Genomic DNA, 16,117 nt, shown 5'->3' on the forward strand with positions numbered 1-16,117 from the left:
GGCACAGCAGGTGCAAACAGGGGCTCTCCCAGGCCAGCTGTGGGATGTGGTCACCCCACCTGTGCCTTGAAACAGGCCCCCAATCTGCTCTCCACCAGCCCTTGGCCTCCCTTGGGGCTCCCACACCCGCTTCCAGTGGACCCTTGTCTCGTCCTGCAGAGCAGCTGTTGAGAACTCACAGCTGGCCACGCCCCTCTTCTCTCACACTCTCGGCCTTCAGAGACGGTCCGAGCTCTCTGCACAGGCTCCTTTTCATTCCGGGCTGCACCAGGCCTGGGCCTCATGCCGCCCACACCCTCTCATCCTTGCTCCTCCTCTTCAGCTGAGTGACAGGGGCCAGGTTTTGTCCCGAGGAGTCCTTCACCGCATTGTCTGCTAACCCAAGCGGGCTCCCTGCCGGGCTGGGGCAGGATCTGCAGGACCTGAGCCGTCAAGGGACAGTGGATGTCAGCAGGCTGAAGCCTCACCTCCTGCAGACGTGCGCACACCCACACACACCCACATGCACCTACACCTACCATGTGCTGCCCAGACGGTGCCGTGGCTTGCTCCCATCCCTCCCGGCCCCCTTTAGGGCAGTGCTCCCGGGCTGCTGGGAATCCACTGAGATGCTATGGCATGAGGAGTGAGGGGAGCCAGGGCTTTGATGCAGGCTTTACAAACAAATGCCTATCACCAAGATTCAGAGTCCAGACAGAACCCTGTACGCAAAGGGTCCCCTCTCCTCCCGTTTGCTCCTGGAGGTCCCACGCGGCCCATGGGCCATGCGGAGCTTTCCCAGAGCCAGGCGCTGTGGCAGCTGCAGGCCAGGTGCTGCAGGAGAGGCCCCAGCCTGCAGAGCTTGTGCTCACGCAGGCCCGAAGTGACCGAGGCCGGGGGGGGCAGAGGGGGGCCCTTCCAGCAAGACCATCAGGGAGGGTGGGGGTGGGGGCGGGGGGATGGGACAGCGGGAGGGGTTTGAGCCCTGGGAGGCGTCCAGAGCTAGGAGTCCCCAGGCCCCTGAAGGAAGGCGAAGGTCAGTTGGAGGTAGTTGCATCGCTGCCCCTTCGCCATCCATCAGCTGCCCTGCCCCGGGCCGTCTGTAATTCATCCATTAGAGAAGGAAAAATCAATAGTTAGCCACATAAATTAAAACCCAAGAAGGGAATGGCCAGGGTGCAGGCAGGGCCTGTGAACAGAGTGGCTCCACTGGTGGCCATGCTAGGGGGACAGAGGGTAGCAAGCGGGCCCCCAGGGGCCTCACCCAGCGGGCCTGCCTCTCCCCTGCAGAGTCATCCACAGGGAGCACGGAGACCCCCTCATTGAGGAGCTCAATCCTGGTGACGCCCTGGAGCCCGAGGGCCGGGGCACAGGTGAGGACGCCTGCGGGCTGCGGCGGGAGGGCAGGGGGCCCTGCAGGATGGCCAGGCCAGGGATGGCCGTGGGAGTGGGGGTCTCTGGGGTCTGGCTGCGCCTTACCAGAGAGGGCTGGGATGCAGAGGAATGAGTCCTGCCTCTGGCCCTCCCCTCTCAGCACCCAGCTTGGCATCAGACAAAGAGCACGGAACCCACAGTGCCAAGACCCAGGTCTGCAGCTGCCTGGCTTGGTGCTCCTGGGGAAGCTCTTTCCACTAGGTGGTTACGTCTATCCTGGGACCGACAGGAGGCCAGGCATGTGCAGGCACTCGATAAATTGACCCAAGCCTGCAAATCTAAAGGGTGTGTGTTATTCAAAACAGCAGAAAGGTGAGAAAGAGGTCTATACAGCCGGGAGAGCCGAGGCTGCGCTGCCCCGGGGCGGTCCCGGGGAGTGCAGGGGGTCTTGTCCCATCACTCCAGAGGTGCATTGTTCACAGGGGGCGTGGTGACCGACTTCGACAGAGACGGGATGCTTGATCTCATCCTGTCCCACGGGGAGTCCATGGCCCAGCCGCTGTCCGTCTTCCGGGGGAACCAGGTGTGCATGGGGCTCGGGACCCCACAGGGTGCTCTCCTGGACCTGGCTGGGATGCTTGCTTGGGAATTCTGGGGCCTAGAGGAAGCACAGACAAGCCTGGGAGGGGCTGCCCGGAGAAGCCCTGGCCCTCTGCCTCCAGCTGTCACTTCCTGGCCCAAACCTGCTCCTCCCGGGCATTGAAGGCCGTGCCTTCCTGCTTCCCCAGCACCTCTCCTCCCATAGCCAGAAGTCCTTGCCTGGCTCCCCTTCCTTGCCCGGCCACCTCCCTCTCCTCTGCCCCTTCCTCTCCCCATTGGGCCTCTGCTCCCTGCTACCCAGCTCTATGCCCACGTCCACCCTCCCCTCCCCACAGGGCTTCAGCAACAACTGGCTGCGGGTGGTGCCCCGGACCCGGTTTGGGGCCTTCGCCAGGGGCGCCAAGGTCGTGCTCTACACCAAGAAGAGTGGGGCGCACCTGCGCATCATCGACGGCGGCTCAGGCTACCTGTGCGAGATGGAGCCCGTGGCACACTTCGGCCTGGGTGAGTCAGGGCCTGCGGGGGCTCGCAGCCATGGGGGACAGAACTGTGGGAGGCAAGCCCTGCTCTTGGGGTGACGCTGAGCTCAGGAGGACAACAGCGGAAACGTGGGCTGGGACTTCGTGCCCCCTCGCTTGCCCCCGTGGAACAGCTCGCCATGGGGTCCGAGTATTTAATCCTCCACTTGCCCTTTAAATGCTGGTCTGCACCAGATTGGCCCTAGCCTCTTGGGAGCTGGTTCTGTCTGTAAGTGGTCTCAACAGAGCCACCATGTCCTTCTTTGCAAGGAAGCCTGGGGCGGGGGGGTCCTGTGTTGTCGGTCAGAGTCGCCATCTGGAGCAGAGAATTCGTTCCTGGCAGGGGATGGGAGGAGCCTGCCTTTTTCACATGTGTCACATGACATGCATGTGTCATGTGAACACATACACAGCACATCCATGGCATTGATGAGCTGTCAGTCACTACACACTCATTAGAACAGCCGGAATCAAAACTGGAGACAATGCCAAGTGCTGGCGGGGATCTGGGCACCTCCAAAGGATCAGAGAAACAGGGGCCTCTCGTCCACTGCAGGGCGAGAGCAAAATTGTGCAACTTCTGGGAAATAGGAAATTTTCTCTAAGAACAAAACTCCGACCATGCAACTTCCGCTGTCGGAGCAGCCTCACTACGCATGGCTGACGCCCCTTGCCCTCACTGGGATGCTGCTGCAATAAGGCCATCGTGAGTGGAAAGTTTCACCAGTGAAAAAAAGCCCTGAGTACATCTCCCCTGCCCAGCACCCTGGCTTAGCAACACAGCGCGCTGTAGAGCGTGGGGGTCCCCCGGCACGGCGCCGCTGCTGCCCGGCGTCTCCAGAGAACATGATGTTGCCCGGCTTCTGCTGGACGCACATCTCTTTGCAGCGTCATGGACTCACAAAACGGTAGATGGAACCCCCGTGAGCTGGACACTGTGTGCATACCCCTAGGCTTCTCTCAGACAGATGAAAACACATCCGCTCACAACTCTTCACACTAATAACCGAAACCCAGAGACAACCCAGATGTCCTGCAGTGGGTACGTGGCACATCCACGCCACAGGACACCACCCAGCGGGACGAGGAGTGTAGTGGCAGCACATCCGGCCGCCGCGCACTGGGGAAAGATCGTCGGAGGGGCCACACGCTGGGTGATTCTCCCTGCAGAACTGTGGCGGTCGGATTTTCACTGCTGCCACCAGAACACTGAGAGGAGCTAACTGAGGAGGAGAGGGGTTTTAGAGGTTCACAGTCTAAGATCAGGTGGCCCTGTCGGCCTGGAGTTGGACGAGGGCGGCATTGAACCACGTGGTGAGGCAGGAAACAGAGAGAGCAGGTGGGCCAAGGGGGCCCTTATCAACCACCCCTGCAGACCTGAACACCTCCCCTGGGCACACTGCCGCCTCTCAGACACCAGTTAGGGTCAAATCTCTGCCCGGGACCCATTGATATTAACTCATTAACCATTAACGTAAGACTTTGGTGACCAGACTTCCAACACACGAGCCTGCAGGAGACATTCAGACTGTTATCCAACCATAACAGTGACATTCTCAAGACAACAGAATTAGAGGTGGCAAACAATGTTGGCTGTCCAGGGTGGGTATGGTGGGAAGAAGCTGGGGAGGACCTTACAGGGGCCATCCCAGGGGACCCTGGTGGTAATGGAACAGCTCTGTGCCTTGGTCATGGTGGCTACACCTGTGACAAAGCAACATCGAGCTGTACACACAGCTGTACAAGACCACACCCCTGGTTTTGATATAAGCTGTCCCCGCTGGGGAGCCCGAGTGACAGGTGCACGGGACCTGTCTGTTCTATCTTTGCAACTTCCTCTGAGTCTCGATTTCAAAATAAAAGGTTTTTAAAGAAATGCATGGAAGCGGGGATTAGGGAAAGTCTTCTGTTGGGGGGTGCACAGGGAATACAAGGCAGGAAAGAAATGTTGGCAAGCACTCCATGGAGCCAGGAGTCTCTCTTAAACCAAGAGTTTGACTTGTTTGACTCAAGTATTTGGGTCATAGATTCCTGGGTTCAAAACCATACAGCTTCCCTATGTGCTAGCACCTCATGAGGTGATATGATTTTAATATAGAAATAATAAGCAACGTATTTGCAAGCTAATAAATATATACATATGTTCCTCCTGTGCACATGAGAGTTATACATAGAAAAAAGCTGAAAGAAATTGCAGAGTGTGAAGTGATTCTGAGAACCTGCGTCATCTAGCAGCTCCCTCAGTCCAAACCCAGTGCCGAGTGCTTTATTTCTGACACCTCATCCTCATGGCCGCTCTGTGAGATGGGCACTGCTACCCCATTACACCCATGGGGAAACTGAGGGTTGGATCGATTAAGAGCTCTGCCCAAGGTCACGTGATACTTAGATGGCACAGCTGGGATTCAAACCCAGGCCCTCTTAAGTATTTGATCCTTATTTTCTTCCATATTGTTGTGTGTGTGTGTGTGCTCCAATTTTTATAGGGAACACATAATATTTACGTAGTCTGAAAAAGAAGCAATAAATATTTAGGGGACCCAGGGCCCGGTTGCATGAGCATGTTCTCAGGCTATTGCACCCCGGCTGGGCTGGCCTCAGGCCAGCCCATCTGTCACTCCGCTGTTCTGTGTCACTCATATGCTATGCTGGCCCCAAAGGTGCAAGATGGCTTTTAAATGCATAGAACTCCCCTGCAAGATACCAGGAGCCAATGGTTACCAAACATTTCGTAGGGGCCAGGCACCGCGCTAAGTGCTTTGGGAAAGTTACTACACTCAATTCTCACCACTGCCCGATGTATCCTGCATCATACAGGGCAGCAAACTGAGGCCGAGTTTAAGTAACTTGCCCTCAACTGCACCTGCAGAATGCAGGGAGGCCTGGACTGGCCCCCCTTCCTTGGACAAGGTGGCTGGGTTGTTGACCACTGTCCCGTGCCGCCTCCTGTCGCTGCACCTAGCTCCTGCTCTGTCTCTTGCTTCTCCGACACCCCTCAGTTACCAGGCGACCCGAGAGAGGCCATGCAAGTGCCAAGGCACCTTGGGTGGGAAGTTTACCCGAGGATCTGGCTGGACATCCACTCCCACCCCACCGTACAGATGAGGAAACTGCGGTTGGCAGGCAAAGCAGCGATGAGGCCAGGGCCGGGCTGAGTCCTTCCCCGCCGCCCCCTGTTGTTTTAAGACGGCTTCTTGTATGAGGTCCTTCCTGCGGCGGGCATCTGCCTGTCCAGGAGAACGGACCTCAAGTGGGCAGCCCCGGCTCAGAGGCCTCCCCTGGGCCATCTCCCTCCCACACCCAAGGAGCCCCTCCTGACTGCCCACCCTCGCTATTGAGCGAGACCGAGGAATTTGCTCTCGCTCTCGCTCTCTCTCTCTCTCTCTGAGCTCCTACTCTCTCTGCCCCAGGGGGGCGGGAGGGACCCACCGAGGGACCCACCCCCAGAGAGGTCCAGGAAGGCAGAGCTGCTGAGCCGGCAGCCTGGGACCCGCGCGGCAGGTGGGCTCCCTCCCTGCAGCTCCAAGGCCCCTCAGGGCCCCATGAGGATCTCATTTCTGGATGGGGCACGGCACAGGAGCTGGCAGTGGGGCAGGAAGGGAGGGAGCTGTGGGGAGACCTGAGGGGGAGGACTGAGGACCTGGAGACAGACAGACAGACAGAGATGGGACCTGAGGGAGGCTGAGGAACTGGAGACAGACAGACAGACAGAGACGGGACCTGGGGGAGGACTGAGGACCTGGAGACAGACAGACAGACAGAGACAGGACCTGAGGGAGGCTGAGGACCTGGAGACAGACAGACAGACAGACAGACAGAGACGGGACCTGGGGGAGGACTGAGGACCTGGAGACAGACAGACAGACAGAGACGGGACCTGGGGGAGGACTGAGGACCTGGAGACAGACAGACAGACAGACAGAGATGGGACCTGCGGGAGGCTGAGGAAGGCCGAGACGAGGGAAGGGGCCAAACGCTCATGCTCCCTGTGTGTGGGCTCAGAGGCTGTGGAAGGGGCAGCGGACGCAGGAGCTCCTGCACGGTCCTCAGCCTGGCCCGGTGGCCGTGGGAGGAGGCGGGCAGGAGCTGTGCTCTAGGCCGCTTTCCCGAGGAGGCAGCGCTAGAGTTGGGCCTCGAAGGCTGTCGGGCATTGGGGAGGACGGATGAGGGCTCCAGGCTTAGACAAAGGCCCAGAGGCGGGACTGTTCAGTCCCAGGAATGTGACCATAATGGAAGGGAAGCCCAGCCAGATGGCCCAGGGCCTCAGGGCCAGGCTGGAGAGGGTGGGCGGACAGGGCGGGGGTGGTGCAGAGCAGGGAAAGCCTGGGCCAGGCAGTGCCACGACAGGGCAGGGCTGCACAGGAACGCGGCAGCCGCCAGCGGGACAGCGCCCAGCACCAGGCCCGCGGCGGGAGCGGCCTTTGTGACGGTTTTTAGATGCGTGCGTGTGCACATGTGTGCGTGCTCAAGCATATTGCTAGGAAAATTAGAAAATAAATCATTTATAAAAGGAAATAAAAATCAGTCATCATCTCGCCCCATGCCTGGCATGTTAAATAGACAGTACTCACACCTCCCTCCGCCCGGCTCCCACACATGTTGGCTGAGCACTTACTATGCACCCAACGCGAGTGAGACAAAGATCCCCGCCGTGAGCGGTCTCATATCCTAGTGGCAGGAAGGGAAATGTGGAACACAAATAAACACAATAGGTGAAAATGTATGCAAAATTGTACAAGATATTAAGCGCCATGAAATAGAAAGTGTGGAGCGGGGGAGGGGACTAGGGCTGTGGACGGCAGGGCGAGTGGGAGAGGCTGCCTCCTCCAGCCTCTGGTTTGCTTCTGTGACCCGTCGGAACCCAGGGACACAGCTCCACCAGCTCCTACCTGGCAATTTCTCCCAACGAGAATGAAGATAGCCTTCCAGGCCTTGTGACAGCCTCCTGTTTCCATCCCCGGACATCCCTCCAAGTCCGGGCTCGCTTCCTCCGGTGCTGCGAAGATTTCGTGGCGTGGCAGCATTCAGCTGTCGCCCGTCCTGAGCAGTCTGGGGTGAGGAGGGGCAGGAGCAGCACGTGAATCCAGGAAAGGTCAGCCGCAGGTTCCTCCTGACCTGGCAGTGGGGGCAGGGCTGAGGCCGGGCCAGACAGCAGGATCCGGAGGGGAGGGGGCTTCCGGGAGCTCCCCACAAGGGCCCCTGCCTCCTCCTGACTTGTCTCCACCCTCCTGGGTCAGGTCAGCAGGACTCCGCCCCTCCCGTGGGCACCACTCCCTCCCCAGCATCTGGGCTGCACCTATGGTACAGTAGAACTCATGGGCCATGGTGTCCTCCGGGAGTTCCCAGAGGGCCCTCTGTATGCAGAGCGCTCCAGCACGCTCTTGTAGACCTGTCCCTTCTCAGAGGACGCCCCCCATCCCGGCCATGATCCACGGCTGCTCTGCCCCCGGCCCTAGCCTGTCCCCACTCCTCCTGGGGGTTTCTGCTCAGAGCACTTGTTGGATGTGGGCCAGCCTGCACGCACCCACCCCTGCCGATCCCACACCCTGGCTTGCCACTTCCTAGTGGCATCAGGCAGGGGTCGCTCACCACCAAACCCAGAACACACAAACAAGTACCAAGAATCTCCTCCAGCCCCCACCAGACAGCCCCCCCCCGCGCCCCCTCCCACGCCCCTGCCTCTCAGCTAATTGTTTGCTAGTGACTCACAGCTGCCTCCAAGCTGGTGCTCATTTCGGGGAGGAAAATTCAGTAGCCCACACAAAAATTGCTTTATTAAAGTGCAAAAATATTCCACCAACTGTATTCCCACCATCTGTTTTGCTTGTAATCCTTCTGAAGAGCAAATTCTCTGGGCCTCCCTGGCCTTTGTCCTTTAAAAGCTGCCAGAGGCGACTTGTGCTGCTCCTGACTGCAGTCTGCCGCTTAACGGGGATCCCGGCTCTGCACGCCCCTCCCCTGCACCCAGGCCCTGGCAGCCTGGCCTCTTCCAGGCTGCTCCCTGTGGTGGCTGGGAGCCATGGGAGACTGAGGCCCAGTCCTAGCTCAGATATTTGCCAGTTACTTCACCTCCCCAAGGCTCAGTGTCTATATCCAGAGAATGGGTACAAAGCCTCCAAGTCCCTCCCCCGCCTCCCCTCCCACCCCCGCCCCGCACCTCACACTCTGCTTTCCCACTTGAACTTCCTCCTGACCTTCAAACGCACCTTAGCTTTGCACACCTCCGCGCCTCTGCCGTTCACTGCCTCACAAACACTTATTCCTCCTGCAACACCCAAATACATGGCCCCTCCCTTCACTGTGTGCTGCTAAGGCCATTGCTGTCCACTCCCAGTCATGACGATGGAATCATTTGGGTTCACTGTTCCCATGGGAGTTGGCACAGAGTGGGGCCTGGATCTGTTGCATTCACTGCTGAAACACTAGGCACATGTGATTGGGTGGGGGGCGTGGAGGGGGCATGGGCAGGGAAGGGGGGCAGGCAGTAGAATGGGTGGGTGGGTAACTGTGGGACAGTCAGCTCGCCATGCCCATGTCTGAGAGCTGATGGCGGCAGGTGCCGGGGATGAGAAGTTCCTGTTCCCTAGGAGATGAGCTGTGCTTGCTGGGAGAGTCGGGCTCCAGGCCAGCTGCCCATCTTACAGAGGAAGAAACTGAGGCCCACAGAGGGTGCTCAGATCAGCAGAACAGCCAGCAGCCGGGCAGGGAGGCCTCCCGTGGTGCTGCCCAGGGCACTTCCGAGGTCTGGGCAGGGTGGGAGCTCTCCTGCATGGGGTGCTGTCTGTGACTGCGAGCTCTGAGCTATTTGGAGCTCTTGAGTCAGGCTGGGAAACGCACCGCATAGCTGATCTGTTTGCTTCCAAGTGCTGGCTTCTCTTTGTCTCCTTTCTTCAATGGAAAACGTCTAGTTTGTTTATGTGCTTGCCGCTTCCTGGGCTCTCTGCCCCTGAGGAACAAAACCCTTCCCAACACCTCTAGATTATACTTAAAGCAGAAAAACCTGCACTTGGCCAGCCTGAGCTCTGAGGGTTGCTGCAGCCTGTGCAGGAGCTGCAGCCCTGCTATGGCCCGGAGGCAGGGCCGACCCCATGCTGACCCCAAAGTAGCACAGCTGGTCCTTGCTCTCACTCACTCCCTGCACTGCAGCATCAAGGGTGGAATGTTCTAGTGAGACTTCCCAGGTCAGGCTGGGAGAGCGCAAGGCAGCCAAGCGTGAGGAGGGCCGAGAAGTTGGATGGCCTGGCTCACACAGTGTAGCCCCCTCCAGAACCCCCACTGGCAGCCTGGGATCCGCCCCGGGGGGAGGGCAGCAGGAGAAGCAGCCGGGCCCTCCCTGCACCCCAGCTGCCTCGGCACAGAGGAGTCTACACCTGGATTCTCAAAGGCTGCCTGTGGCCCCCAGCCCCTCTCCTGGAATGTGGGAACCCCTTTTGTGCCTCAAGCTGTTTCACACCAGCAGGAGTCAACACACCTGCATCTCACGCCCAGCGCTGGCTCCTGCCTCCAGCGCCCTGCCTAGGCAAACCCTGGGAGGCAACAGGTGACAGCTCAATGGACTGGTTCCGCCACCCACAGGGGAGACCTGGTTTGAGTTCCCAGCTCCTGACTCCAACCCCAGCCTAGCCCTAGCCATTGCAGGCATTTGAGAACTGAACCAGCCAACGACATTCTCTCTCTCTGCCTGTCTCTTTCTGTCCTTCATGTAAAATGAAAATAAATCCATTGGTGGATGAGAATGACCAAAAGCTAATATAAATTCAAGAGCACTTTGGAGCGTCATTTGATTTCTAACAGTCTCTACATACATTAAAAACCAGTGCGTACAGGTGGGTGGTGTCTTATTTATACAGCCTAGGCATGATTAGTGGGAGTATGTAGATTTGCAGGCCCCTGCAGGACCCTGTGCGCCCCCTCCCATTCCACCCTTCGTAGCATCAGCCCTGGAGGGTGATAAGGAGGAGACTTCGCTCCCCCTGCTCTCCCCGCTGTCAGTGCTGAGAGCAGCCCCTCCCTGCCAGCAGGGTCGGCCCCTCCTCCTCCCACCCCTGTCCATCACCATTAGCCTGACCTTGCCACTGGGACCAGCCTGTTTCCTTACACCGGCCTCACAGCACCTGAACACCTGACAAATCTCTCCGGCCCATCTCTGCTGGTGGTGGAGCGCGCGCTCCGGGGCGCACGGCGCGTGCGGAGGGATCACGGCGAGCTTTCTCTGGGCTTTTCTGCAGCCGTGCCCGCTCTGCAGGGAGCCTTTCCTCCGGCATCCGCCTCCCAGTTCTTTAAGGCCCCGGCTTCTCCGGGTCTTTCCTGGGAGCCCTTCCCTCGGCCGCCCTGGCCCCCAGCCGGCCCCCAGGTCCCCTTCACCTCATTGCTCTATTTTCGATTTCTTCCCAGAGCCTGTCTGGGTCCAACAGGACTCGCTTGTTGGTATGTGCCAGTCTCCCTGCTCTGGACGGGAACAGGGACACCCCAGTGACCAGAGTGCCGACCCCTGCCCAGCCCACATCTGTCAATAAAACATGCCCCAAAACAGACTTCTCTTTAATTCCATCTCCAGGGACTTGTGTGCGCGCCCTCGTGCAAGAGGCGTGCCCAGGGCTACGCGGCCGGCCAGCTGCACCGGCCCTGTGGCCTACTCCTCACCACGTTCTGCCCAGCACAACAGGGAAGTGGCAGAGCCAAGATTTGAACCCTGGACTCCAAAGTCTACCTACTTGCCCAGAAGCCTTCCTGCCTCCCCAGAACGGCCTCTTGCCGCCTGGCCTGGCTGCCGCCCTGTCCAATATGGAGAGCCCATAGCTGTGTATGGCCATTTAAGTGGGAACTGACTAAAACTTAAAGTTCACTTCCCTCAGTCCACTAGTGCCACCCCAAGTGCGCAAGATATTGGACAGAAAAGATCGAGAGCCTTTCTAGAAAGTTCTGTTGGGGTGTGTTGCTCTTTGTTCAGCTTTTCCCCAGCACTTAGAGCAGTGTTCCGATGACGCCTTTGTGCAGTGGGTGGACATCACAAATTCTTAGGCTGAGTCCCCTGCTCTCTGCCGCTCACGCTCTCTCTTTCCGACCCGCAGGGAAGGACGAGGCGAGCAGCGTGGAGGTGACGTGGCCAGATGGCAAGATGGCCAGCCGCAGCGTGGCCAGTGGGGAGATGAACTCAGTGCTGGAGATCCTGTATCCCCGAGATGAGGACAGGCCTCAGGACCCAGCCCCCCTGGAGGTGGGCAGCGGCACCCAGCCTGACCCAGGAAAGCAGGCAGCACCCAGCCCCGTGGCTGACGCTGGGTTCCCAGGATGAGGGACAGCCTCTGGGCCAGGGCAGGCTCCATAGCAGTCCCTCCTTGTGACAACACTGTCACACTCACATCTCCAAATCCTGGCATATCAGAGGGCAAGTGCTTCTGCACCCGATTTACAGAGGAGAAAAACCAAGGCCAAGAGAAGGAACCCAGCAGGGCGAACTGGAGGCGGCACAGCTGATACTAGCAGAGGGACAAGCTGACTCCAGGGTGCCTACTGCATTCCTGGTTCCCTGTCGAGTCGAGGCCTCTTGTTGCCCTAAGGGTGGGGCTCAGATCCTGCCATGAGGCCTCTGGGGGCTCTTTGAGAGCAGCTCTGGACCAAACTCTGGGCACTCTCTAACTCTGACGGGGATCAGTTGGTTCCAGGTCGGGTAGAGGAACCACTCAGATGCACACAAGTGAACAGGACGTCTCTGGAGCTTCTAGGCCAGCTCAGTGCACCTCAGGGAGAGCTCCGGATGAGTGGGAACCCCGGCAGCCTGCTGGCCTCGGTGGTGCCCCGAGCTCCAGGACCCCTGTGGTGGGAGCACTGGCCCTTCCCCACTCGCCCCCGCCGGCCCCCAGCTGGCAGTGTTTCCAGGCTGCAGGCTCGGGACAGGAGCTGAGCCTCTACAGCCTGGCCTGAGCAGCTCCCAGCACTCTGCCTCTGTGCCAGGTAGCTCAAGTCCCAGCCACAGAGCCCGATGAGTCACCCCTCCTCCAGGAATGTCCCCACCTCGTCCCACCAGCCCACCAGAGAAGGGGGGTACCCGGTGTGCCTTGCAGCAGGTGCTTGCCCTGTGAGGGTCAAAGGCCACAGAGGAGGTGGGGCAGAGAGCATATACCTCAGAGCATCTCCCTCCTGTCTTTGCACTTGGCATTGACCGAGCCTGCCTCCATCTCAGGATCACACTGCTCTGTCGAGTGGCCCAGCCCAAGCAGGTGGAGCCCACGTGCGGGGAAATGAGCAGCAGTTTGAACTGGGTCCATTGGTGGCCACCACCCAGTCTCCCAGCTTCTATGCAAGGGCAGGGGTCCAGCATAGGAGAGGGCCCCCCAGGTCCGGAGCTAAGTGCACCCCTTGTGCTGGGGTCGGGGCCAGCTGCTGAGCGGCTGTGGCTAGGAGAGCAGAGAAGGGGCCGTCTCGACTCATGGTGTCTCTGCTTCCTCCCACCTTGCAGTGCGGCCAAGGATTCTCCCAGCAGGACAATGGCCATTGCATGGGTGAGTTGCCTGCAGGCATGGGGGTGGAGGGGTAGCATGGAGGCTGGACTCTCCCTAGGGAATGTAAGCCTGACAAGAGATGCTGGAGTGGGGGGCTTGTCCCTGGGGCTCTGGATGCTAAGACAACCACATCTGACTCACCAAGAGGGAAGTGGTATTGCTGACCTGCTGGCCTGCGGGTGAGCCTCTGAAATTCTGGGGACCGGCAGTGCTTCCCTGCCCTGAGTGCTCAGAGAATGAGCCTGGGGAGGTGACGCGGGGAGCCACAGCGGCTTCACCCTGCCACAAGTGAAACTGCCTTGTGCCCTGGCCGGCAAGAGTGGCCGTGTCAGGGACACATGGGCAAAACGGGGAGGAGCGTGGCTGTGACGTGAGGGAGTTTGCAGCCCGTGTGCAGCGCTGGGGGCAGGGACTGCAGCACCCCCAGCATAGCCGCTCCGTGGGGTCCCTCCCGGACCTGGACCAGGACAGCAGCAGCCCAGGAGCAGCCCAGAGGCTCTGCGTGCAGAAACCCCTCGGCCCAACGCCTTCCGCCCCAGAGGGCTCCTCTTCTGCAGCCCCTCAGGCAGCGCCTTCCAAAACCTCCGCTGCAGCCTTCGCTGTGGAGGGCCAGGAAGAGACAGACAGACCAGCACGGCCCAGCGGAGCTGAGAGCGGGTGGGCAGCTCACGAGTGAACAGCCCAGGAGCACGTGGCATGCAGAGGGCTTGCGAGCACATAGGGACGCTCCTAAACCTGGCCAGGGAGGGTCCCAGGAGGGGCCCCAGAGGGGGAGAGGGAGGTCCAAGCTGGCACCTGAGGAGCGAGGAGGAGCTGGCCAGGCACAGGCAGTGCAGACGGCGTCCGATGGAGCGGGGAGCGCAGATGAGCAAGTGTAGGGCCGCGGTGTTGAAGACGGCCAAGAGGACACCCTAGCGGCCCTGCACCCCGAAAGGAACCTGCGCGATCCCCAGTCCAGCCCCCTCTCCCTTCCCATCACCCTCAGCTGTTTCTATGCCTCTGCCACGGCACCGGGCACCAGGCTGGGCACTGCCCCTCCGCAGGGAGCTTTCCGGTGGGGGCAGACAGACCCCGACCTGTGACCACACGGCCACGGCCCAGAGCCCTGCGAGCCAGGCGCTTCCTGGGGACTTCTGCACAGAGTAGGCAGGCAGGGCCTGCAGGAGGAGGCCCAGAGAGTGCCCCCTGGCAGCGGAGAGTGCAGGGCAGGGCGGGCGCTGGCAGGACACTGAATGGGAGGGAGGCTGGGCTCAGGTTTTGTGCCGAAACCCAGGCGAGAGGTGCAGGCGGCCAGCGGCAGGGTGGTGGCGGGGAGTGAGAGAGGTGGTGTGACGAGAGGCCTGCTGTGGGGGCTGAGACGCACACGGGGCTCGGCGGGGGGGGGGGGGGGGGCAGAAGTGCGGACGCTCCAATTTCTGCCCGAGCTGCTGCATGCATGACGGTGGCATTGACTGGGCTGGGGAAGATGGGGGCAGGGGGCACAAGAGGGACCTGCTGCGTTCCGTTTGGGACATACTGAGTTTGAGGGCAGAGCAGGCAAGCAGGTGCAACTATCAGACGGGTCACTGGCCATTGGATTCCTGGGCTGAGTCCCAGCGAGGGGCTGTGGCTGGAGACCGGAGCGGGAAGTTATCTGGGGATGAAGAGACCATCTAGAGAAGTGGTGATGGAAGACAGAGCCCAGCCCGAGCGCCCCTCACAGGCCGAGGTCAAGGACAGGAGAAGCCAGCCCAGGGGTCCAACCTCAGGAAGCAAGGGCCCAGCGAGGAGAAGGAGTGGGTAGAAAGGCAGAGCTGGGACACCCCGCCTCGCCCCGCACCAGCCTGGAGAACTGCCCCTCCCCCCTTCAGATACCAATGAATGCATCCAGTTTCCCTTCGTGTGCCCTCGAGACAAGCCCGTGTGCATCAACACCTACGGGAGCTACAGGTGCCGGACCAACAAAAAGTGCAGCCGGGGCTATGAGCCCAATGAGGATGGCACGGCCTGTGTGGGTGAGTCCAGCCCCTCCCACTGGGGGGCTCTGGTGGGGGTGGGGGGACGACCAAGATCTCCGGCCCCTGCCTTCTCCCGGATACAGAGGGTTCGCCTAGACCCCCAAGAGGCCTAAGGCAGAGGCCTGGAAAGCGCCGGCACCCGAAGCTTTGGGTGGGGGGGTGCCATGTGCTGGCCTGAGGCTGTCACTCTTCTTCCTGTCCTAAAACCAGTGCGCCCACCTTGAAACCGCCCGTGTTTTTGTAGGTGGGATGTAAAACTAGCTCCTGCGAGTCACCGTTGGCTGAATTTCTGAACTGGTGTTTGTCTTCTCCCTCCCAAACGCCTCCCTCCACCCCACCCCTCCTCACCCCCTCCCCTCCCGCCCCCATCACCCTGCCCCGTCCCTTTTGCAGCACAAGTGGCCTTTTTAGGTGGGTATTCCTCGGCAGCCTTTAGCATCTCTGAGCCGCTCTCTCGGGCCTCCTATCTTTCTCTAGGCCTTGGACTTTGCCTTCAGTTCTATGCACTTTAAATCCCATCAATAAAGGAAAACAAAACAAAGCTAACGGCCTTTGTGGAAAACTCAGTCTCCCTCCAGCTGCCTGTCTCTCTCTCCACGCCCAGTAGATTCGGCTGCAGGCTCCCTGTGATGGATAGCAGGGGCAGCCATCTTTGAAAAGGGAAGTCTGGGAGATCCTGAGGCAACTGGCCTCTTGGTGAAGCCTTTCTTTGCATGTTTTCTGAGAAAACAGACAAGGAAAGCCCCCTCCCCCTCAGATGCCCCACCCCCACTCCTCCTGAAGAATCACAGTAATCCTGTCTTTGTGTCCTCCGTGTGCGTGAGCGTCTCGTTTTGCCCTTAACAAAGATGGCCCCCAGGTGGTTGCCTGGATCCTGTCCCCTGTGCCTGCTGGCTTGGCCTGTGCTGTTTCTGCTTTGTGCACCCTGACTTCCTGTGGTAGAGGAAGCCTCACTGGGTCGGGCTTGGTGGGAGGGAAAGGGCGAGCGCTTTGGAATTCTTGATAAAAAGGAGAAAAATGCTGAAGTTTGAACTTGCGGAGTCTTCCAGCTTCTTTTCTGGACCCTCTACCGCATCTTAGCACTTAGCTGGTGGAAATCAGAAAATGCGTCCAGGCAAGTGCTTGCTGCTTCGGATGCCAAAGGAGC

General features: G+C 59.7%; 1 protein-coding gene across 2 annotated transcripts in view; it reads left to right on the forward strand.

Annotated features, from left to right (window-relative positions):
• Window positions 1–15,657, forward strand: part of CRTAC1 (cartilage acidic protein 1) — a 144,141-nt gene extending 128,484 nt beyond the window's left edge. The window contains exons 9-15 of one of the 2 annotated variants that reach the window (XM_062214141.1): window positions 1,270–1,352; window positions 1,836–1,936; window positions 2,289–2,457; window positions 11,543–11,688; window positions 12,931–12,973; window positions 14,824–14,967; window positions 15,364–15,657. In XM_062214141.1, the coding sequence (XP_062070125.1) occupies window positions 1,270–1,352; window positions 1,836–1,936; window positions 2,289–2,457; window positions 11,543–11,688; window positions 12,931–12,973; window positions 14,824–14,967; window positions 15,364–15,482 (805 nt within the window). In that variant the 3' untranslated portion in view covers window positions 15,483–15,657. Of the gene's footprint in view, window positions 1–1,269; window positions 1,353–1,835; window positions 1,937–2,288; window positions 2,458–11,542; window positions 11,689–12,930; window positions 12,974–14,823; window positions 14,968–15,214 lie in introns of both variants that reach the window. The other variant, XM_062214142.1, reaches the window with a different exon arrangement.
• Window positions 15,658–16,117: the final 460 nt, after the last annotated feature.

This window comes from Lepus europaeus, chromosome 17 (assembly GCF_033115175.1).
Source record: "Lepus europaeus isolate LE1 chromosome 17, mLepTim1.pri, whole genome shotgun sequence".
NCBI lineage: Eukaryota > Metazoa > Chordata > Mammalia > Lagomorpha > Leporidae > Lepus > Lepus europaeus.